The 25,195-nt window shown below is 34.3% G+C and overlaps 1 protein-coding gene across 1 annotated transcript in view; it reads right to left on the bottom strand.

Annotated features, from left to right (window-relative positions):
- Nucleotides 1-3,104: 3,104 nt before the first annotated feature.
- HAS2 (hyaluronan synthase 2) overlaps nt 3,105-25,195 on the bottom strand; it is a 32,609-nt gene continuing 10,518 nt past the window's right edge. Inside the window, exons 2-4 of the mRNA XM_074266462.1 lie at nt 15,111-15,737; nt 6,950-7,051; nt 3,105-4,785 (exon numbers count right to left, since the gene is read on the bottom strand). Coding sequence (XP_074122563.1) covers nt 3,856-4,785; nt 6,950-7,051; nt 15,111-15,737 — 1,659 coding nt within the window. The 3' untranslated portion in view covers nt 3,105-3,855. The remainder of the gene's footprint in view (nt 4,786-6,949; nt 7,052-15,110; nt 15,738-25,195) is intronic.

Genomic DNA, 25,195 nt, shown 5'->3' with positions numbered 1-25,195 from the left:
GAAAGACAGCGATATAGACAGAAACAGAGACACAGAGAGAGAGATAGAAAGGAAGACAGAGACAAAGAAACAGAGGCAGGCAGAGACAAAGATAGAGAGACAGAAGACAAGACAAAGAGAGAAACAGAGAAGTGGAGAGAAAGAGCAAGAGCGAGAGCAAGAGAGAGCAAGCAATACCTCTTCTTTCACTTTCTACTATACAAGGGGCAGTGAGGCTAAACTAGCCAACCTAGGCTCTGAAACAGGGGCTTACAACAAAACCTAACACCACACTACACAAATAAGATCAAGCACAATTATCATTAGTATTCTATAACTAAAGGATAATTCTTATATACTTCATAGAAAGGCAGAGTAGTGAAGTAGATAATGATGGATCTAGAGTCAGGAAGACTTAGTTTCCCTGATTAGCTTCTATGGAGATGGAAAATTCATTCAGCCTCTCTAGATCTTAATTTCCTTACATATAAAATAGACTAAGATACTTCTTTTACCTATCTCATGGCATTGCCAATACTGGAAGTATTATATTATATTGGTATTATTTATATAAGGCATTAAATGTTAATTGTCAAGGAGGATGTGTTTTTAATGACTGTCAGTGACATGTCAATGGCAAAGCTCTATTTAGACCAACCAGGCTAGAAAGACTTAGTGATCCTCAGACCAGATTAGATGAGTTTCAAGAGAGTCATCTGATGAGATCTGAATAGAGTACCATTTAGTTGGAGGGAGATTTAACTCTGAGTAGATGTTAATATTCATGCCAATGAAATTCAGCATCTTTTTTCCAATTATTAACATATTCTCAGTATTTTGTTTGGCATTTTGCTTCACCTCCACCTTCTGGCTTCCCTGGTTACCTTCATAACTCAGCTTGCATATCACCTCCTGCAGAAGACCTTTCCCACTTCCCTATCCCACTTCTCTCTCCACATGCTTGAAAACTCCATTTCTTTCTCTTTTAGGGAATTGCCTTCTATGTATACTTTATATATCTTTTATGTACATATTCATTTCTGTTTTTCCCCCTTTAGAATGTGAGCTTTTTGAGGATAGTTTTTAACTTATTGCCTTTCTTTTTAATCCTGTAACTTAGCATAATGCCAGAAATAGATCAAGCACAATACACACTGGTTGACTGGTTAAAATCCTGAAAGATATAGAAGTGTCTAATAATAGAAAGGGAAAAGAACCATATGAAAAGAGAAGAGAAAAAAGTAGTAGAGAAATGGGAGTACAATTACCCTTTAAAATATTCATAGTCAATCACCCCCCAAGTGAAATGTATTGTTTTATAATAATTTTTCCAAAAAGGTTTTTAAAAAGGAGAACAAAGGAGGAAAGTGAGAAAAAAAAAAAAAAAAAAAAAAAGGAAGAAGGGGTGGGAGTTAACCAGGTTGAAAATTTTGTTGTTATTCAGTCATGCTCAAATCTCTGTGACACCATTTCAGATCTTCTTGGCAAAGATACTGCAGCAGTTTGCCATTTTACTCCAACTCCTTTTACAAATGAGGAAACTGAGATAAACAAGGTTAAGTGATTTAAGATCCCATAGCCTGTTAATGTCTAAGGCCAGAATTGAACTCAGGAACTCAGTAACTTAGATGCCCTAAGTTATTAGTACTTATAATTAATTGAAATGGGCAATTTTGACATCTCAAAAGCTAGATTTAATAAAATTATGAATTTCTACTTCAAGATGACATAAATAATCAATATTTTTTCTGTCCTAGGCAGCTGTAACCCTTGCCATAAAGTCACACTCTTAAATCAAATCCAAGGGGAAAAAAGAAAATAGCAAGAATTTTATCAAAAATATTTTATTTACAAAAAGAATCAATTTTACTATACATCCTATACTGGAAATATATTGAATAATTGCTAAAATAAATACAGGCAATTAATTCAACCATTTTATAGAATGAAAGAATTTGACATTTGAATGTTATCAAAGCTTAATTTAGAACATAAATAGTTAAAAAGGTAAAATCAAGTTTTAATCTAGTTATATTTTTGAATGGCTGTGTTGTTTTCTCACAGGCTCATTGAGCATTGTTTTTCAAATAATTGTGAACCTTGAATTAAGACAAACCAGAAGGCAGTGAGCATGTGCAGCTCTCTAGAGCAGAATTTCATGTGGGTGCCCGCATAAAAAAGAAGCAGAAAAGATAGCTAATTCATTAAAAAAAGGTTTCTGCTTTAACACAGGGCTTTTTAATGTCATAATACAAAGAATGGCTACTTGGTCTATGGGTTCCAAACACATGTTTAGCCCAAATCTACACAGCACAAAGTACAAGAAAAGATTTGCAATGCTAGTTACCATTTTGGATAGCTGAGGTGCCAAAGTGGAGCTCTGTGTGTGTGTGTGTGTGTGTGTGTATGTGTGTGTGTTTTAGGGGTTGGTAGAAGGTGGGGACCCAGAATATCCAGTTTGGTTTTTTATATGCTCAGTTTCAAGAAATAGGTACTAGCCTTCTCCTTTCCTTGTACTGTGTAGGTATGTCAGGAGAGGGAAAGTTGAGGTAATCTTGTATAATCCATAACCAAATACTTTTGGAGGGAAATTTTATTATTCAAAAGAATATTGAACAATAGGCTCAATAAGACCACTATATTGCGCCCAACTCTTTTTTGATTTTGACCAATGAGGCTGATTTTATCCTCTGTCTACACAGGCAAAGTCAAGTGGAAATTGAACAGTTATCTGATTGGAAATATATGATATGTCAGGAGCCAAATGACTACTTTAGCTCATCACTTTTTATGTGGTCTGTGTAAATATTAGCTATAGGTCCAAAGGATATTAAACTTTATCCCCTATGCATATTAAACCCACAAAAACACACACATTCTGAGCAGTGATGTGTCTCTAGCATTGGCTTTTGAGAACCAGTGTTCCTTTTAACTCAATTATGACAAAATTGCACTTACTTACCCCTTTGGCCTTGATTTAAAATGACATATTTTTGGATACATACAAAAATATGATTTTTTTCCATAAAAATTGGATAATTTTATTAGTTTTTTTTAAATAGAACGGAAGTCCAAAGGTAAAAGACAGAAATCTAAATTGCCTTCTCATAGAAATAACTGTTCAATTTTAAAAGGCAGAGAGAAATGTTTTATTATTTCTATCATGAACAGCATCAGCCAACAAAGCTTCACATTTTGGGCAGTTTGTTTTTTGTTTTTTTGTTTTTTGTTTTTTAAGCATGAATTCTTTCAAAATCTGTTTAAAAAGAAGTATAAGTGGGTTTTGGCAGAAAAATAGAATAAGGAATATGCAAAAAATTGTGTTGGAAAAGTCATCATACAAAACACAGACACACAATACAATAGTAGAAAAATACAGCCAAGCCATTGGGCTTTCAGATTATCCTTTGGCATTGTATTTGGCAGACTAAGACAGAAGACCTTTTCCAAAAAAAAAAAAAAAAGTCTTTTTAAAAAATCTATCAAAACAGTCCATAAATTAGATTGTAAAGTTGAAAGAACTTTTCCTTGAGATTTCCAATGCTTTTCTTGCTTGAGAACCCACATAAGCATGACTAGTGAGGTATATGAGGCAAACACTATCAGGCATATGCACAGTAGGAAAAAAGTGCATAAAGAATTCATCTTGTTTTCATAAAAATAACAGGTTAAATCTGAGTTTATCCTTGTGTGATCTATCATTTTACTTTGGCAAAATCAAAATAAACCCATAGAAATTGAATGTTCAAGTTCCAGCAGCAGTGAATTTCCCTTGGTGACATTACCCAATGCCCCCAGTTCGTTACAGTCCCTATAGAAGATGACAAAAGTGTTGTGTGTATGTGTGTGTGTTTGCAAACTTTAGGAAAAGTAAACTCATACATCAAGCACCATGTCATATTGTTGCTCCTTCTTCCGCCTGCCACACTTGCTGATGAGAACCACATACAGAGTCAATAGCATAACCCAATAGCATGCATAGACTAATGAACCAATGATAAGAACTGTCTGTTTAGAATCACTAAATTCCTTTTTTGACTCCCTATAAATGGTGAAAATTACACCACCCAAAAGGATTGTAAACCAAATGGACACTGGGATGAGTCCAATGAAGTTAACAACAATAGTTTTCCTTCCTGATGTGCCCCACCCTGCCTTGTTTATTGTGGCAATGGCAAAAATTTTTGCTGGGAGTAAACTTGACATGTATAATACTGAATATAAGGACATGAAAACCATGACGATATTCCCTCTTAGGCAGCTGGCAAAAGAAGCCTTGATGAGGCCCACAAACTGGACAGTTAATAGAAAAAGGAGAATGTTCCAAATTTTCCCTCTGTAGAAGAGCTGGATAACTGTGGCAATGAGGAAGAAAGGAAAGAATCCAGTGATAACAGCTTCATAGGTCATCCACAAATGATGTTTATGGAACCACATGGCATTGTACAGCCACTCCCGAAAGTATGACTTGCTCCATCGGGTCTGCTGGTTCAGCCATCTCAGGTACTCTATTGGTGTTTCTGTAAGGCACTTAGATCTGGCAGTATATTTTGTGGCATATCCCAGACTTAGTACTCGATTAGTCAGATGTCTGTCATCTCCAAAGCTACATTGGTTGCCCATGAATTCTTGATTGTACCAGTCTTCTACAAAGTCATGAAGCAAAGAGTTTCTGTACATTCCCAGGGGTCCACTGATGCACTGCACACAGCCAAAATAGGATTGACAAGCTCTTTCTATGTTAAAAGCCATCCAGTATCTCACACTGCTAAGGAATGAGATCCAAGAATCATATTTGTTTAAAATCTGCAATTAGAAAAAGAAAGATTAAGCAGCTTTAAAAAGAATATATGCAAAGCTCAGTACCCAGGTCTAAATCTAATGAATACCTTCTTACTATCTTCAACCCTTGATGAGCTCAATAGGTTTTTCATTTACCCCTTCCTAAATTTCTATACTAATATCTTCTCCTGATTTTCTTGCTTTTCTGAACATCACAGTAAGATGTCTTTTGGAAAATAGTTCTTTTAATAATCTTTTTTATTGTGATTTCCTGAGTCCAATCTTTAGTCTCTTATTCTTCTCTCCCTCAATTCTATAACTTAATATGGAAGACCTGAAGCCTGATTCACTCCAGCTCTCCTCAATTTCCAAATTATTTTAAAATGTCTTACTGCCTCCTCTCTCCCATACTTCTCCCAGAGGTTGTCACTTTCAATATAAACAATTGTTTGCCCAAAAAGGCAAGATCTTGAAATAACTTTGTGTATTTTAAAGATAAAGCAACTATAGCAGAATGCTTCAGAGGACTCTCAAATCCATTCCATTCATCCTTCACTTAGATCATAGATTCTCTCCCTTGTGGATATTTGACTGCCTATATTTTCTCTTCTGAGTCTTACTTGACATTCTATTATCACCATAAGCTTATAGATTTCCTTTCTTATATGCTTCTATTGTTGATTTGAGTTTCCCAAAGGTCCTTTTGAGCTCTCCCACTGCTCATTCCCTGCCACATTCCAACCACTTCTTTTGCCTTTTGTTCTGTCGCTAAAAAGAACAACTGTTTTCTTTCACTATTGTCTTGTACCTTATATGCCATTTTCTTTTCCACTCTTTTAATAGTGATTTCCTCTTATTTTTTTTTATTTTATGAGCACTTCCTCCTCTTTTAAAATCCATTATTAATGTTTTTTCCCAACCTGAAAAACTTAATCAAAATAATGGGAACCCCCATTATTATTTTTTTTTCCTTTATGTCTAGTGTGGCATATGGATATACTCCTTACTTTTTGTTTGGATTTCTGTTTTAGCAAAGATTAGACATGTTTTCCTCTTAGAAGCATCATTTGCACAAGGATACAAGATGTATACTTACTATCACTTAGCTGTCTTCATGATCTACACATGCAAAATGCATTTTTCAGAAATGACTGACATGCTGAGCTGCTTTGATTTACTGTAGTTACTTATTAGAGCGATGGGACACAATTTTTTGTGGGGTCAGTGTGTAAAACATTGTGAAAGAGATGAAAAGTAATTCAAAAGGGGACACAAACAATATAAAATATGTAGATGTACATAAAATATACATAAATTTGGAAATTTGAAAATACTGGTAATGGATTAATTGTTTATTGCCACCTGATTGAATTCAATATACTTTTTTTTTTAATTGAATTATATGTACTATTTTCTTGTTTTCATGTTTAAATATCTGCTGGTTACAAGTATATAATAAAAAACTTAAAACATATACATATATTTATATATGTATTCACACACACACACACATACACAAAATCAACTCCTTGGCTTCCTACAGGCAGCCTTTATGGAACTGCATAGAATTATTTTAAGCATTGGTTTGAACTTCTGATTTCAGCTATGTGGTAATTTCTGGTGTGGAAACTTCTTCCACAATTAGTTTGGCAACTCTTCTGTAACTTAAGAATCTTAGCAAGTTGCCTAGGGCACTAAGAGATTAAATAATTTCCCTGGGTTCACACAACTAGTACTTTTTAAAGATCATCCTTGAACTCTGTTCTTCTTGAATTCAAGGCTAGCCTTTTATCCACTATGTCATATTATCTCTCATTTTAGAACAATAAGTATACATTTATAATAGGAAATTTCTCTTTAAATATGGAATGTTTTGGGGGCAGCTAGGTGGTGCAGTGGATAGAGCACCAGCCTTGAATTCAGGAGGACCTGAGTTCAAATTTGGTCTCAGACACTTAACACTTCCTAGCTAGCTGTGTGACCCTGGGCAAGTCACTTAACCCCAGCCTCAAAAAAAAAAAAAAAAAAATATATATATATATATATATATATACATATATATATATATATGGAATGTTTTAGAAATTAAATTCCAAGAGAATTCAATTTCAGGTATTTTAAGGGATCCAGAAAGCATATACTATAGTATAATCTTGTTTTATTCAAGTCAAATATTAGTTATATTCACCTGCACATCTCCACCAACACCTCCAACCATAGGGTCTTCCTCCAAGACCTTGACCATTTCCACAGATGAGGCTGGGTCAAGCATGGTGTCTGAATCACACACCTGACAATAGAAAGTACAATAGAAAGAAGGATGAATGAGGAGAAGGAAACTTGGAAAAATATCCAAAGAGAAAAGCTTTGGCTCATTTATACTTTGATATTACATGCTTTCTCCAACTATTTTCAAGCTTCTTGCTGAGATTTTGGGTGCCACAACTCTGGCATCTCAAAAACCCTCTTGTTAATGTGTTTTAGTTAATGTATTTAGAGATCTGCTGGATGGGATGGCTGGAATCTTGGAATGACTTAGGATGCTGTTATCTGTGTTGAAATAACTTCTGGGGATGTTTTGCAAGTTCTTATGAAGTCCCAGAGGGGGGAAAGCACATGTACAGATAGAAAAGAGTATGTGAAATACAATAGTGGAGTTTGCTCCATATTCTTTAGTACATAGAAATAAGGAACATGCCTCTAAAGATATTGACTGGTTCAAGTGTCACTCAAAAGAAAACCATGTTTGATAGTAAAACAAATAAATCTATTCTGGTTAGAAGATTAATATTATTTTTTGAATCTCATAATATCCTACCTACTTCAGTGCTGTTCTATGGATTCCTAGTTAATCTCCTTATATAAAAACATCTATTTGTCATCATAAGGAGATTGAGACACTAATGTCCCCCAAATTCTCTCTTCTCATATATTAGATGTGCTCCTTACTTTTTGTTTCGGCTTTCTGTTTTAGCAAAAATTAGGCATTTTTCCCTCTTAGAAGCATCATTTGTACAAGGATTAAGTCTCTCTTCTCTTAAAGTACAGTTCTTGATGTTCAGATGGAAAATGATCACTTATTAGGAATCTAAGTATATCAGATTTCTCAAGCATCCAGGCTAATGTTTCTGTCTGGCCACATGACAGGTACTTTATAAATATTTATGAATTGAGGAACTGATTTTTAATCCAAAAGTTCCATTCTTAACAATGCCTCAAATCATTTTGTGAATATAAAGAAGGCTATAGTGGGGGATTAGAAAAATATGTTCTAATGGAAAAAGCAAAAACAAGATATCTCTACCTTATAAACAGTCTCTTCAAACACAAGCCCTATATCTGAAGAGAGGAAGGAAACAAACACTGCAAACCTGCCTTGTTCTCATTCATGCCTACCAATATGTAGATAATAAAAATAAATAAAATAAATAAATAAAAATAAAAATAACATATATGTGTATATAAATGCATGTAGGAACAGATTATATATATATTTCTATATATATATATATATGTAACTGCTCTTCCCTTTATACATCTTTTGAAAAAAATCACAAATAGCATAATTTTAAATCAATAAATGTTTCATGATGAATTCTTTTATAAAATGAGTTATCTATTTTGGGAATAAATGCACATGTTCAAGTAAAAACCCTTAAAAGGGTGGTTTGTCTCTACATTGGATGGATGACTGGTTTCCTTGTACTCTCTGATTTTAGAATAGAGAAATGAAAGATAGACAATATTTTAGACTGGGAACTCTAACATGATTACTAGTAACAAAATTTCATGGATGTCTTATATCTAAGTTGGCATTCTAAACATTTTAGGAAAAGGGGACCAGGTGGTTTTCCCAAGCTGGATGCCCACTCCTTTTAAGGGGTGTCAGTCACTGGTCACGCACAAGTGCTACAAGCTGGGCAGAAGGCCTAAGAGGAGGGCAGCAAAAGGTGAAGGCACAGTTCCAAAACCACCTTCAAAATCCAGCATCTGGATGCATTAGTGACACACCCACTGGTATTGACTTAAGCCAGGAAAGGTAAAATTGAGCTAAAATAAGGCTAAGGACAACAGGAAAGAGCAATCCAAAATTAATGTTCAAATTGCCATAAAAGTTTGTGAATGTGAGCAAGTTAAAACTGCCTCTTATAAAAAGCTAAATTTAAAGGAAAGCTATACGGTTCTAAGATGTTGAATATCCCCAGCCTCCTCCCAGTTTCCAAAAGCAGAGTGCCAAAAATTCTATGAGAAAATTCTCATGATTTTTTTCAGCCATAACCGAAAAGTAAAACTATCAAAGATCCCCTGGGAAAGAGTTTGCCACTAAGAGATCTGGGACATTGGAAGAAGCCACTCAAAATCTCAGATTTTATACTAGTTGCTTTAAACTCAACTCACATATTTATGTTCACCTCCCAGAACTAATTTTCTTTTATTTGTCCCATTCCTACCTAAAGCCTTTAATCTCATTACAGAAGCAACTAAATAATTACTCAAATTTATGTAGCTCTTGTGAGGTCAGTAGTTCTTTTGTTCTTTTCCCCATTTTATAGATCAAGAAACGGAATCTCAAAAAATGAATTGACAAAGTAAGTTACACAGAAAGTAAGATTTGAAACCCAGATATCCTGATGTCAATTCTCATGATAACCTCTCAGAAAAAGTGGCTTCATATGACTTGGATTGCTATGGGCCTAAGACTCTTGCCCTAGAAAACTCCAAATTTATATTTATCACCTAATTTAACAGAATGAAGATGTATGGCGTTGTGCAAGTATAAAGAGAAAAAAATGGTAACACTAGCTGTTTAGGGGGAAAAACAAAAAACAAAAAACAAAAAAACCTGACCCTTTCTATATAGGGAATTTTATTTGACTTAAACAGTCAAAATCATTCAGTACTTAATATCTATTCAGCATATGGTGTCATAGAGTTTACAAGAAATCAGAGGAAAGGGGAGGGCTGTCCTTAAAGACTCTACTATCTTGTAGAATAGGGTAAAATATATAGTTGAAGCATGGAAATAATCAAAATACATCTAAAATTTCATAAGATTCAAAGTGATCAGTGGCCTTTGTGATTTATCTCACTTGTATCAAACTCAAGTAGACATGGATCCTTACAGTTACAAATGGATTCTTGTAGACTTAAAAGTCAGAACTAATACTATCTCTGTTATATTCTAATTTTTATTTTGTTAAAAATTTCCAATCACATTTTAGTCTTATTCCAGTGTGTGGGGATGATGACTAGCCTTAAATATGACATCTCCAATATAATTCAATTGTTTCATTTTACAGATGAGGAAACTGAGGTTTACAGAAGAACTAGTAACTTAGTTCCAATTCACATAGGAAGCAAGTAATTGGCAAAGTCTGAGTTTGAATTCAAGGCTTCTGACCACTATAACACTGAACAAAACTATTTTGACCCTTGTTAATAAAGTATTACTGGTTATATTGAGGTTTTTTGTTTTTTGTTTTTTAAATAATCAGAAAATAACTAATAAATCCAGTGGGGTTTACATAAATAGGGAGAGCACTGGGTTTTGGATCAAGAAAAATTGGGTTCCAATTCTGCCCACAACAATTTTTTTGTTGTTTTAGTGCTGTTTGGTTCTTTGTGACTCCATTTGAAATTTTCTTGGCTGACAAGGTTTGTCTTTCCTTTTCTAGCTCATTTTACAGATGAGGAACCTGGAGCAAACAGATTGATTATTTGACTTGATGGCCCTTTTAGAAACCTAACATGACTGACTACTTGCCTAAGGTTACAATCAGAACAACTCCCTGTGTAGTTGGGTCCTTCCTTAGACCTCTTATCCTATTTCAAAATTGAAGGATACTGAGAAAAGAAGATTATTTATCATGGAGCCTTTAAAGTTTATCTGGACCCTATCCAGAAACATGAATCCCTTTACAACCGTCTACTTTAACTGTTTTCCCATGATTTTGCTTATCCTCAAATTTTCTAAAGGTATGAATTTGTACAAAGGGAAGTTAGGGGTAAAAACAAACAAATGGATTTTAAGACAGAGAACATTTTAAGAGATATCCCTCAAACTGTGCACTAATTAAAACATCATGAATATTTTGAGGTTTGAGGTTTCTTCCAAGAATTATGGAATGGATAGAATTATAAAACTCCCTAAATGACTCCTTCATACTTAATCTATTCTCATCTAGACATTTGCCACCTGTGAATACCTAAGACATATACTAGAGTCAGTGGAGTGGGAAATCCCCCAAAGTTCTCTGTAATACTATCCTGTTAGTGATTTAGTTTTTATCTATGAGACAGAGCTTAGTGAATTGGACATAAAGAGCTATTCTCAAAGACAGGAAGACTAGATTAGGTCAAGTATTCAATAAATATTCATTTAATGTCTTCTATGCATAAACCCTGCAATCAAGTCCCATCTCTGACACTATGAGATCCTGTCACTTAACCTCTTACCTAAGACAAGGTCCAATCTTCATAAAGAGATAGAATTTCCTCACTTGGAAATTCTCTATAACCTATGAAATTATAAAGCCAGTCCCTCTTCCTCACCCTTATAGATTTGATATTTAATAATGTAACAAAAATTTAATGTAATACTTTAAGCATCAAAATAAACATTTAAGATTCATTTAGTCTATTACCTTGTTTTAAGTCATGTTAGCCAGTCCTGTTGGAAAACATCTCTAAAATAATCTAAGTCAAACCTGGGTAGCTCATTGGGAAGGATTTGAATTTAGATCTTTCTAAAGCAATCTAAGTCTCTATTCACAATACTACTTAGCTGCCTCTCTAGGAAGATGAAAGTTAAGTTCTGACTCTGACACATATTCCTTATGGCACCTGAGGCAAGTCACTTTATTCTTAAAACCTGAAACAACCATAAATTTGAGAAGAGACACTGATTTGCTTTGATAAACAAGATTCTCTCATGGGAAATTTCCTACAGGAAGAAATTAGAGATCTCAATCTAGCACACACACACACACACACACACACACACACACAGATATACACATACATATAAACAAACATATTCACATATATATAGACATACACATATCATCATCAAGATTATTACTTGAATTTCATTTTAAAATATCCTGCTGTTTCAAAAGAAAGCATTAACTTAGCCAGGTTGATTATGTCACAATGGGCAGGGCCCCAGTTCTGTTATTCCCAAGTCTGATCACTGCCTTAGCAGAAAATCAGCCCTTTCACGTTTTCAAAAGTTTGTATTTTTTTTCCTGGACAGGCACCGTGTAGGTTGTCAAGGATACAAGCAAAATCCAAAGTCAAAATTATAAGAGGAGAGGTTCCAATGAAAATAAGAGCTGCTTAAAGCAGTTAGGAATCACTCCTATAAGATTTAGTTAGAGTTAAAAGCAGAGGAAGAGGTCATTTTGTCCTGTTCCCTACAGGGGGACTTCATGAAGTACCCAAATTATTAGAACTTTGATACTAATAAGCTACACACCCATGAGCAAGACATATCCTCTAAAAGGAAAATTACTTTTATAAGCCTCAGATTCTTCATCTGAAAAATGGGGATAATGATACCTCATAGTGTTGTTTGCAAAGTATTTAATTAAACCTTAACTCATTACAGAAAAAAGATTATAATATTATTCTTGCTATAACTATTAATTACAATTAACATTAATATCATACTTTAGTGGCAACAACCCTTATTTTGCTGTGAATATCATACATATCATAATTTTTTACAACAATGAGCAAGGAAAGAAAGTAGGAGAAAACATTCTTATGATATTTCAAAGGAGGAAGACCAAAACTCTGTTCTTTGGCACTGACTAGCTCTGTGACCCTAAAGAAGTAACTTAACTCTTTGCCTCAGTTTCCTCATTTGCAAAATGAATTAAAAAAATGAAATGACAAAGCACCCTAGTATCTTCTTTGCCAAGGAAACCACAAATGAGACCACAAAGATTTGAACACAATTGGAACAAATGAACAATAACGACAAAAATTAAGAAGTTTGAATCACTTAGCCAAATTTCCCAAACTTCTCAAAGCCATCTAAAATGAGCTAATCCTTATAATGTACTTTAATGTTTACAAAACTCTTTATTTATGTTTCTCATTAGATCTCCATAATGCCCTATTGGATTAGTGATATTTTCACCATTTTATAGATGAGAAGACTGAGACCAGATATGGACTCAGGATGTTCTGGGCAAGTCCAACATTCTCCTCTCTGCTACCTAGGTACCCAAATCTCCTATCTTAAAAAGAAAGAAACTGAGGCATTAATTAATGATAGAACCCAGTGAGGTTACCTGAGTCTCAGATATTGAGTTCTACTGAATCAGGTCACCTAGGCTTTCCTCTATACCATGTTGATAATCAAGTTACCTTGGAGAACAATGAAAGAAGGTTTTTTTATAGAATTATCAAAAATGTCAGTAGTATCTAATATCACTTTTTTGTTTCTTTTGTTTTTACTTTTTTTTTACATTTACTTTTATAAGATTTTGATTTTCAGGGTTTTTTTTCCCTCTCTTCTCCTCAAGATGGCAAGCTATATGATATAGCTCTATCACTCTTTAAAGTAGTATCACTATTTAAAGGAGAATTGAGTCAAGCCAGACAGGAAAAAAAAAAAAAAATTAAATCCAAAACTTCATACATTTCAAGATATTAAGAATATTTTGTGATAGCAAAGAACTAGATATAAAGTGGGTGCCTATTCATTGGTAAATTATAGCCACTCATATTATTAACCAACTGTAACTACTATAACTAATAATTGTAATAAAATTAATTACTAATTAATTTCAACCATAAAATTCTTTTAAAAAAATTTATCAGGATGTATGTAATATAATAGTTAGAGAGTGCTTGACTTGAAGCCCAAAAGATTCCTCTTTATGATTCCTCCTCAAATCCAGCCTCAGATACGTAATAGCTGTGTCACCCTGAGCAGCTCATTTAACCCTGTTTTCCTCAGTTTCCTCATCTATAAAGTGAACTGGAGAAGGAAATGGTAAACTATCCTGCAATGAAGCAATTCAACGATAATAAGAAAAAAAAAAGAAAAAGTAAAACTAAAAGACTCATAGGCAGATCTGTATAAATTATCGCAGAACCAGAAGAAAACATAAATACAATAATTTACAAACAACACTTTAAAAAATGAAATGCAATTTAATTACAATGACCAATATTGGCCCTAAAGAAAAGCTATAGCTAGTTGGGGTGGAAGGTCAGAATATGATGTGGATGGTTACATACATGGTCAGGGCAATTTTCTATGTCCACTGGTTTCTTGTTACCAGGGAAGGCTCACTGGGAGGATGGATAGGTGAGTAAGGCCCAAAATGAGTGTAATATAAAAACAAAAAGACACCAATAATATTGCAAAACTAAATAAAGAAAAATAAAGAAAATGACAGCAGAGCAATAGTCCTGTTAATTTTTACTTTGCAGGAACTTTTCTGTTCTTATTTTTAAAATCTAGGAAAAGCTACCACTTGAAAATTCATGGGATATCTTCATTATCATATAAGAATATTTATGACAATACCAAGACCCAGTAAAAGTTTTAGTAAGAGATAAGGACTGATGTACAGATGGAGGGATCCCACCCTACAGTGTATGCTCAGGGAATAATAAAGTTCATGGGGTAATTATTTGTGTGGACATGAATCTCATCATGAAAGTTTTCAAAGGTCAGGCTGTTGGGAATGAGGTAATGCTGTTATTAGAATGAAGTAAACACCATTTTGGCTTTTTGCAAATGGGTGTTTTTCTTTTCTTTTTTTTTTCTTTTTTTTCCTTTCTTCTCATCTGCTCTGCCCCCCACCCCCACCCCTGCAATCTCTAAATTGTACTCTCCTCTATCTCACTCATCTTTGTGCAAAATGTTTTTAAAGGCCACACAGTGCCTTCCTTTTTGGCTGGCTGGTGGAATAGAACAGAATCCTAATAGCTTTGTACCAGGGGCAGCCAGTATAAGAGACTATTTGCTTAGAGGGTTGGAGGTTTTGAAAAGTTGTGGAAAATGACCTTGAATTTGACTTGGCTAAAGAGAGAGGGTGGGGAAAGGGAGGGAGGGGCAGAAAAAAAGGTCTCATGTTCAAAATAGTCTTGATTTCTAACCAATCATATGGCACAAATGAAGGATTTTCATAGATACTTTCTAACAGCTTTGCAGTAGTTTTTTTTTTTTTTAAACATGCTTTCAACAGTCATGCTGTTTTCAAACAGACTGAAAGAAACACTGTGTTCAGAAGGCCCTAGGATGGTCTATAGCATACTGCAGGAGAGATACAAAAGTGGCTTTATTTAAATGGATGTTTGCATTGGAATGAGTCTAGAAGACGTACCTGCACATAATCCACACTCCTCCCCAGTGCTTTGAATGCTGTGTACATTACTTCTCTTTTTCCACCCCATTTTTGCATGATGCAAACACTTTTGTTGGACAAGACCAGTTGGGTTATGTACTGTGAGCTCTCTTTATGTGACTCGTCCGTCTCACCAGGGCCCTTTGTGTGGAAGTTATTCTTCCAGATGTAAGTGGCCGCAGTGTCCCTGCCCATGACGTCTCTGAAGATCTCCAGCATATACAGGTCATCATCTGAATTGCCATCAATGACCATGACCACCTTAATCCCAGGATAGGTTAGCCTTTTCACAGAAAGTAAACATTTTCTTAAGTAATCAGGGTCTTCTTGGTATGCAGCAATGCAAAGAGCCACAGATTTGTTCAACTTAATAGGAGTTTCTAGTGATCTTCTCATTTTCCTGTGCTCTAGAAAGGCAAATAGGCTTTGGATGATAAGATGTGAAGCTAAGAAAGCACCATAGAGTCCAAAAGAGAAATAATAATTTTCTGTTTGGAAAAACTGGTAGCCAACAATATAAGCAGCTGTGATCCCCAGGAGGAGGGAGACTCCAAAAAGGGTAGTTCCAATTATTCTCAGGATACAGATAAACCTCTCACAATGCATCTGCAATAGAATAAAATAAACAGAGTGAACCAGAGCTTGGCAAATGTCTTGCCATACATTTTGGGGTTATTCCTAGAAAGATACATTTAAGAAATTTTCATTTTCACATGCCCATTAGAGCTTAGAAGGTCTGGCCATATGTGCCCATGTGATATCTAGTTAAATGATATCAAAAGCAAACTGGGAAAAGTTATTGATAAGCAAGATGTATTCTCCTCCTCTTTTGTCTGAATAAGCTTCCTGAGGAAGGGACTATTCTTTTCAATATTTGTATTCTCATATCTCAGCACTGTGTCTGGCAATAAAGTATTTAATTTAAGTACCTATTTATGCCAGGAATTGTACTAGGCATTGGGAACATAGTAAGCATCAATGAATTTCCATTTTAATGGAGAGGAAATGGTTTGCAATTATATAAACATCTACAGCATAAAGAAATAAAACTTATGCAAAGAAGTTAAATACAAAGTATTTGAGGGGAAAAGCCAGTAGCCATTGGAGGAATCAAGAAATTAAATCCAATAACTACATACTCCAATATTTCCCAAAACATGAGCAAAATAAGGAGAGATAAAGGGGTGGAACTGATAATTCATTATATGTATACAATATATAAACACACATGTGTATGCATGTATTTGTATATATATATTATGTGTGTATAAATTTACACTTAGAAGCAATCTATAGATCTAGAGACTTATGATGCTTCATTGATGTTTGACCAAGATGCAGTCACATAACCTCTCTGATATTTCAGTTAGCATCCAGCTAGCACCAAGGGCTTCACACAGTAGGTTCTTGATAAGCATTTTTCTTTTTTTGTTGAGACAATCAGGTTTAATGACCTTCCCAGGATTACAGAGCTAGAACAAGCACTTATCAAACTTCACAGACCTGACCATTCTGTATACCTTTCCATTCAATAAAGTTCAGTGATTCCCTACCACTTCCAAGATTAAATACACAATTTCTTAACCTAGCTACTCCTCTAGTGTTCTTACACCTTAAACCACCCCATTTTCCAATCCCACTAAACCCTCCTCTCTTCCACATGCATCTTCTTCCATATAGTGAAACTACCCTCCTCATTGTTCTTGGCACAAGTCAAACCACTTCCACACTCTAAGCATTTTCACTAATTGTTCACACCTGGAATACTCTCATTCCTCACCTCTGGGTTTTCAATTCTTTCAAATCATCTATTAGAAACCTTTCCTGATCCCCTTAATGCAAATATCTTCCTTATGCTAATTATCTCCAATTCATCCTGTCAATATATTATATTTAATTCCTGTTCTTTCCCATTAGACTGGGAGCTGGGTCTCTGTGAGTGTACGGTTTGTCTTCTGCTGTTTTTTTTTTTTTTTTTCTTTTTGTTTGTTTGTTTTTTTAGTGTACTGAATATCTAAGCACAGTGCTTGACATCTTTATTGCTGTTGAATCATTTCAGCCATGTTCACCTTTTCATGATCCCATTTTGGGCTTTTCTTGGGTGGTTTTTCATTTCCCTAGCCAGGTAATTTTACAGATAAGAAAACTGAGGCAAACAGAATTAAGTGGCTTGCTCAGGGTCTTGAAGTTAGTTGGCTGGATTTGAACACATGTCTTCCTGACTCCATGATCAGCACTCTATCCACTGTTCCATGTAGCTGCTAATCACTTAATATTTGCTGTTTGTTTAACACCATTTGGGTATAAGATTCTGTTGTGATGGCTCTTCCATCTCTCTACTCTCTCTCTCTTCTATCCTCAATGTGTACCATGCCCAAACACACCTAGAGACAGGGAGACCAATTTAGAAATAATTGTAATAGTTCAGGGATGATGGGATGAAGAACTCAACTAGCATGGTAAGCAGGTGAGTGGAGACAGATGTGGACATTGTGGTAAGATTTGGCAAATAATTAATTATGAAGGAAGAGTTAAAGATTATTTAAATGGTATGTCTGAGTAACTAGAGAGATGGTGTTCTCAAAAAATTAGGGAAGTTTAGAGAAAGGATAGATATACAAATTCACGTTATTTTTGCCTTTCATTAACCTGATTCTCTGAATTTTTATAATCAACATAGTCTATACCAGGAAATTCAGCCCTTCATTAAGAATTGCTTCTTCTGATGTCAATTTCTATTCCCCTTAGTCTAGACTCTCAAATGAGCCTATTAGCTCTTTGACATCTGCATACTCCATGGTATGTAAAACAGTGGTAGGGCTAGAGGAAGTAGTTATTCAGTACCTGTTTGTGTTACAAAGGATTATTTTTACTATTGAGATAATTTTTTAGATGGAAGAAGGTTCTTCCTCAAGGTTTCCAAAAACATTGGAAGTAGCTTATGTGTCATAATCTAGAGTAATGGAAGATATGTTAAAAGAAAATCTAATAGCATGCCTATAATTGTTCTCTCATTTGACATTTACACAATACTTTAATGTCTTCTAAATAATTTAAATATTTTACCTATTTTGATACTCATAGCAAGCTTGTGAGATAGGAATAATTATTTAGGAATAATTATCCATATTTTACATGTAAAGAAAGAGGTTCAGAGAGTTTAAGTGAATTTCCCATTATTGCATAAGTAGTGACTGAGGCAGGACTCAACCACAAATTTTTCTGATCTAATTAGAGTACTCTGTCTCCCCTATGTATTTCTTCCTTAATTCCTAGAACCCCTAATAAGACTTCTAAATGACACAGAGAGCAGAGAGCTAGATGAGGAATCCAGGAATCTTGAGTTCAAATCTTACCTCAGATAGTTACTAGCTATGTGATTTTGGACAAGTAACTTTATCTCAGCATACCTCAATTTCTTAAACTGCAAAATGAAGATAAGAACAGTACCAAGCTCCCACACTTGTGATGATCAAATGAGATAATATTTGATAACACATAGTAAATGCTATATAAGTCATCTATCATTATCAACAGCAGTATTACTATTATTATTACTTAATCTTCACCCACCTGAGGGGATAATTATAGCAAAGCTTCATATACTATGAATTGTGACCCCATACGTGTGGGGGTCACAAAATTATGATTTATTATCAATAAATAAATGTTTGATTTGTATGTCTATTTCATATATCTACATATCTAGGGTCATATAAAAATTTCTCATGCAAAAAAGGGGTCTTGAGTGGAAAAAAGTTTAAGAAGCCTTAAATTATAACACCTATCTCACAGGGCAGGTATGGCAGTAGTAAGAATTAAATGAGATAACCTAGGTAAAGTATTTGAAAATCTTAAACATTAGCTTTTTAATTAAAGTTCATTCTAATTTTTCTTACCTTCTCCAACTGCACCTGCACCCTCCATAAGACTAAAGGGGAAGAAGATGAAGAAAAAAATAGTATAATTTCCTTGGGTATAAAAAATTATAACCAGAAATTCAATTCCTCCATCTCACAAATGATGGAAACAAGAGAATTAATTTTCCCAAAGTTATATGGTTATTAATAGAAGAATCAAGAGTAGATTCCTGACTGGAAACTGATTGGATGCTCATCAGTTGGAAAATGGCTGAATAAGTTATGGTATATGAATATTATGGAATATTACTACTCTATAAGAAACAATCTGCAGAAAGATTTCAGAAAGGTCTGGAGAGGCTTGCATGAACTGAAGCTAAGTTAAGCAAGTAGAAACAAGAGAGCATTGTACACAGCAAAAAGAAGATTATGCAACGATTAATTCTAATGGATTTGGCTCAACAATAAGATGATTCAGGCCAATTCCAATAGACTTGTGATGGAGAAAGCCATTTACATCCAGAGAGAGGACTATGGGGACTGAATGTGGATCACAACATAATATTTTCATTCTTTGTTGTTGTTTGCTTGCTTTTTGTTTTCTTTCTCATTTTCCCTCTTTTGATATGATTTTTCTTGTGCAGCACAATAATTGTGGACATATGTATAAAAGAATTGCACATGTTTAACATATATTGGATTATTTGCTGTCTAGGAGAAGGGAAGGGGGGGAAAGGGAGGGAGAGAAAAAAATGAAACAAGGTTTTGCAATGGTGAATGCTAAAAACTATCTTTGCATGTATTTTGAAAATAAAAAGTCATTATTTAAAAAAAAAAAAAAAGAAAAAAAGAATCAAGAGTAGATTCCTGGTGCCTTGACATCCAATCAAGCTTTGGATTCATTTAACCAGGTTACCTCCTCACCTCTTCCCTCTCCTCACTTTCAAAAGAGCTTTTGGCTTTCATTCATGGCAGGAGAGAACTTATGACATCACTGGAAACCAGAGCAGTGAAATGAATTGGAGAAATGCTAAACATTTAGCGCCAGACCTGCAAGCATGGTATCTCCTCATAAACAAAGCTGGGCAGTTGGCATGCTGGCAGTTCCCAAGGGCTCTGTGAACCAGGCCCATAAGGACCCCATGAGCACAGTCTCAGTCTCAGAACTTTTCATTTCAAAGAAATGAGTCATTCTCACAACTGTGAAAAAAATCCAACCCAATTCAGACACTTTGCCAGGGAGGAGCTTAAGTGTGTGTGGGTGTGTTTAACAAGTGCCAAGGGCAGTCGCTGGAGCTCCTCTTCTTGGCTTTCCTATTCACATTTTCCTTGTATTTATCAGTGTAAGAAGACATGATGGGCTTCATCACAATACATGCTGAAACTGAAACACGGCCTTCTGACCTTGGTAAGGCCTCTAATCATCCCATTGAAATTATCATGGGAAAAGCTACTAGGAAATGGGAGACAAGTCACTGATATCAATCATTTGTGCTGCACGTGAAATGCTGATGCTAACACAGCATCTTCACTTCAACATAGAGGATCTGAGAGAGAGGATAAGGGTTCACTACCTACTTCATGGAGCCTATATTGATCCTCCTAAATAACCAACTTTTTTTTTTTTCCTTAGATTTAGGAAGAGCTGAGTTCAAATTCGGCCTCAGATACTTGTCAGTTGTATGACCCTAAGCAAGTCACTTGACTACCTCAATTTACTAAATTGTAAATTGGGGAATCATAGGACTTACCTCATAGGATTGAGAGGATCAAATGAAATATTATTTTTAAAAATAAAGCTTAATAGTGCCTGTGAAAGGAAGGAACATGAGCCAGGTCCTTGTCAAATGGAAAGCTTTCAAGACTGGACTCTAGGCAACCTTGCTTTCTTGAAGAAATGTGTAATTCTAAAAAAAGTGATTGTTTTTTGTTTTTTTTGTTTTTTTTGGCAAAGCAAATCATGAAGCCATCAAAAATAGGGTGTAATTGTGATTAGAGACAAAGCACCTATGCAGATTAAAAAATGAATCCTTACCCTATTGTTGTTATTATTATAAAATTGCTTTCCAAATACGTAGGCTATAGATACAAATATATTATAAACTCCTTGAGATTTTATAGGTCTTATAATTTATTTTATATTTACTTTAGCCCATCATGGTTCTATTCACAATATAGGTGTTCAGTGAATATTTGTTGTATATCAATAAATGACTGGGACTGGGAAGGAGTTTTAAACTACAATAGAAAGTTCAAGTCCCAATTTAAAGAAAAATGAACTTGCCACAGAACCTGATGAACAAAAGGAAGAGGGAAAGGTGGGAAGTGGAAAAGGAAGAAAAAGGGAAAAGACAAGAAAGAAAAAGAGGATATTTAGAATATTAGATCACCAAATTTTTCATACTAGTATTTATTTAAATAGTATTTATAGTTATAAAATAAGTTTTCAAAAGTTATAAAATAAGTTTTCAATTATTTTATTTAATCCTTGAAGCATACGAGTAAGTTAGGTACAAGAGTTGTTCTCTACATTTTATAGATAGGTAAACTCTAGCCCTATTATATTGTATGGAAATTCTTGACTCTCAAAGTACTTTCAGTGAGGTAGTATAACTTAAATTTGTAGTCAGGAGACCTGATGTCAAAGCCCATCTCTGATATTTATAATATATATGACATGACCCAAATCATTTTACTTCTCGGAAATACAAATTGTTTATTTGTAAATTGGGGGTAATAATAGACTATTCCATATACTTTAGAGGCTTGCTCTGCTGCTCGGACAAAATATATAAAATGTTTTGTATGGCTCAAAGTATAGACATAGATGGATTCTTTCTTACATCTATAATTTGTTGAAAGGGAAGGATTTAGTTGATCTTGAAGCACTGTTATTAAATCACAATGCCTTTCAATTTGACTACCAAGCTTCTTGGATAAAAAAGGCCTTTTACCCCTTTTTCCTGTAATTTGTTATTTTTTAAAAGATCAATTCTTAACTCCATCTAATTCCCTCAGAAATTATTGTTTGTTTAAATTAGGATAGGAAGGAAATTATTTCTTCTTCTTATAAATGAAATGATTTTGGTCTGATCTGTCCATGATCTCACACATAGAAAGCAGGAGTCTGCATTGTAAACTCCACACTTGGTCTCCACAGCCAGCACTCTTTCCCTTATGCTCCATGGCCTCTTTATAGTATTAAGTATTCATACAGCAGGTACTCCATAAATGTTCAATTCCTCCCTTCTCTGTTCTGATCTATAACTTTACTATAAGTGTTCCCCAAAGTCAGTAGCTTTGCCTAATTAATGGCTGTAATTTTTCAGCTAACTATCAATTATGTGATTCAAGGACAGTAGCCAATTGCCAATCACAGATGAACTTCTTGATTTCTTAGAAAACATTTCATTGCCTCCCTTTTTTATTCAATAAATGCTTATTGAATGCCAACTATACACAAAGTTTTCCAAACAGAGAAGAATGAATGAGAGGACAATGCTTAATCTCAAGGATTTTACAATTTAGTAATGATGCAAGACAATATTAAACTAATGCATAAAACATGAGAATATGAAAAAGTACTCTGCGGTTTAAACAGGAAGACTTTTAACTATCTTGGAGTATCAAAGAAGGCTTTTCAAAGGAAGTAAAGTTTGAAATGGTCCTTGAATAGGCAAAATTGTGAAAAGCAGGAATTGATGGTCAAAAAAAAAATCTCAAGGGAAAGGATCACCATGTTTAAAAATATGAAGTCAGGAAAGCATTAAGTGTGTGTGTGTGTGTGTGTGTGTGTGTGTGTGTGTGTGTGTGTGTGTGTGTGTGAGAGAGAGAGAGAGAGAGAGAGAGAGAGAGAGAGAGAGAGAGAGAGCAAATAGTCCAGTCATCTTATTGTTATGCTTGGTATATAACTGTTACAGTAAAAATCTCAAGACAACTTTCTAAAGTAAGTTTTCCTACTGTATATATAGGAAGAGAAATAGTGGAATATTGAGAAAATAGGTATGATCAAGGATAAGTCATTGGCCTTGATTCAATAGGAAATGGGGAGCTATTGAAAATTTTTGAGTAAAGGATATAATGATCATGACTGTCCTTCAAGAAGATTATTCTAACAATGTTGTATAGAAATATAGTAGAGAGCCAGACAAAGATACTATAGGAAAAAAAAAGATATTAGGAGACCACTGCAATGCTCTGATTATAAGAAAGTAAAGATCTGATTAAAATAGTCCAAGTGAGGATAGAAAGAGAGAGATGACATTACAGATCCAATAGAGAGGTAGAATGATAGGACTTCAGCAATGATTAGGTCTGAGCAGCTAGATGACACAATGGATATTGCTGGATTTGAGTTAATGAAAAAAAAAAAAAATGAGTTCAAATCTTCCCTTAGCCATCCAATGGCTTTGTGATTCTAGGGCAAGGCATATAAATTCCCCCGGCTTTAAAAGGAGGAATAATAATAGCAACTGTCCCAAAGGATTTACACAGGAACCAAACAATATTAACATATGTAAAACACTTAGCATTATCTCAAGTATATAAAGTATACATTATATAAATGCTAGCTATTATCACCACATGGAACTGAGGGGAAAAACAATGCTTTCAGAATTTAGGATTAAATAATTAGGTGATAGCAGAAATGATAGCTATTTTATCTTGAAGTTCTTTTAGTTGTGATGGAACAGGTCCATAATCCACACAAATGAAGAGCAGGGCAATATTAGATTTCACATTCTTGGAATATTGAGGACACATGAATGTTCCTTATATTTATATGTCCATCTGCTATAAATCACATCTTGCTGCCTCTCATTTTTCATATTGTACAATAAGAAACTTCCAATCCACTAGAATGGGAATCAGAAGATCTGGATCCTAATTCTTGTCCTGTCATTAAAAAGCCTAATAATCTTAAGTCTGCTACTTGAATTGCACTGAGAAGATTTTCCTTTAATATGCAGAAATGAAATTACATCCTACTATTCTTGTCCACATACAAAAAATAAGTGGTTGTTTTATCCACTTACACAATTTTTCATAAAACACTAAATACCAACATTCCTGGACAATTCTTTTAAAGTCTATGAAAAAATGAAAATTTTCACATGATGATGATAATGAATAGTTCAAATCAGTCTCAAATTTATCTAGTCCCATAAAGGGACTTTTCTGAAAACTCAGTATCCTCAAACAAAAAGGAGATAAAAAGATAGAAAACTAGATAGGTAGATACATGGATAGATAGATGAAGAATGGGATGAGTTTGTATGAAATGACCTCTAAAGTCTCTTCCAACTAAACACTTCTGTAAACTTGATGAATTCTTTACATGTCATCCAGCTTGGTTGTTGTTCAGTTCATGTTCATGATCCCATTTAGGATTTTCTTGACAAAGATACTGAGATTGAGATCATTACCATTTCCTTCTCTAACTCATTTTATAGATGAGAAAACTGAGGAATACAAATTTAAGTGACCTGCTCAGGGTTACATAGCAAGACAGAGTCGGAAGCTAGATTTGAAGTCATAAAGATGAGCTGAAACTAAGCCCAGCTGCTTAGTAGGTATACATAATTAGAAAAGCCTCTTTAAATATCCCAAGTCTACATCCTCCTACTCTAACCTATTTCAACAAAGAATGTGGAATTGAGATAAATCATTAGGAGTATGTCTATTCCTCCTATGGCTAAAGCCTGAGTACCGAGCCCTAATTCTACAAGAAGAAGTAGCATTTGTCTACTATTTTTATGAGTTAATAGGATATAGATTTAGTCAGTCAGCCAACAAGTACAAATCTTAGTATTACAAATACAGACCTCAAAATAACTTTATAGAACTTAACTTTATACCCTAATGTTTTTCTTCAGCTATAAAAGTTATTTTTTTATCAATCTGTACAATAGTCCAAAACATTAAATAGAAAAGAATAATAGTAGGATAATGACATGACATAACTAAACCATTTCTATTGAATTCTACAAAAAGAGATGATAATATGATAGTCCTTTTTTCTTATCTATTTTCCCCATCAAAATTTACCTGACTTTTTAGAATCCAGTTTCATAGGGAGTTTGGTGATAACTTGGAAAATTTATTAATCTTCAGCTATTTGCATATGTGAATCTCTTAGTATTCCCCATACTCAGTAGCATGCAAAATTTTTGAGGACAGTGTTTGTTTTTTGTTTCTTGACAT

This window comes from Sminthopsis crassicaudata, chromosome 1 (genome assembly GCF_048593235.1).
Source record: "Sminthopsis crassicaudata isolate SCR6 chromosome 1, ASM4859323v1, whole genome shotgun sequence".
Classification (NCBI taxonomy): domain Eukaryota; kingdom Metazoa; phylum Chordata; class Mammalia; order Dasyuromorphia; family Dasyuridae; genus Sminthopsis; species Sminthopsis crassicaudata.
This window is presented reverse-complemented; position numbering and strand designations above follow the sequence as displayed.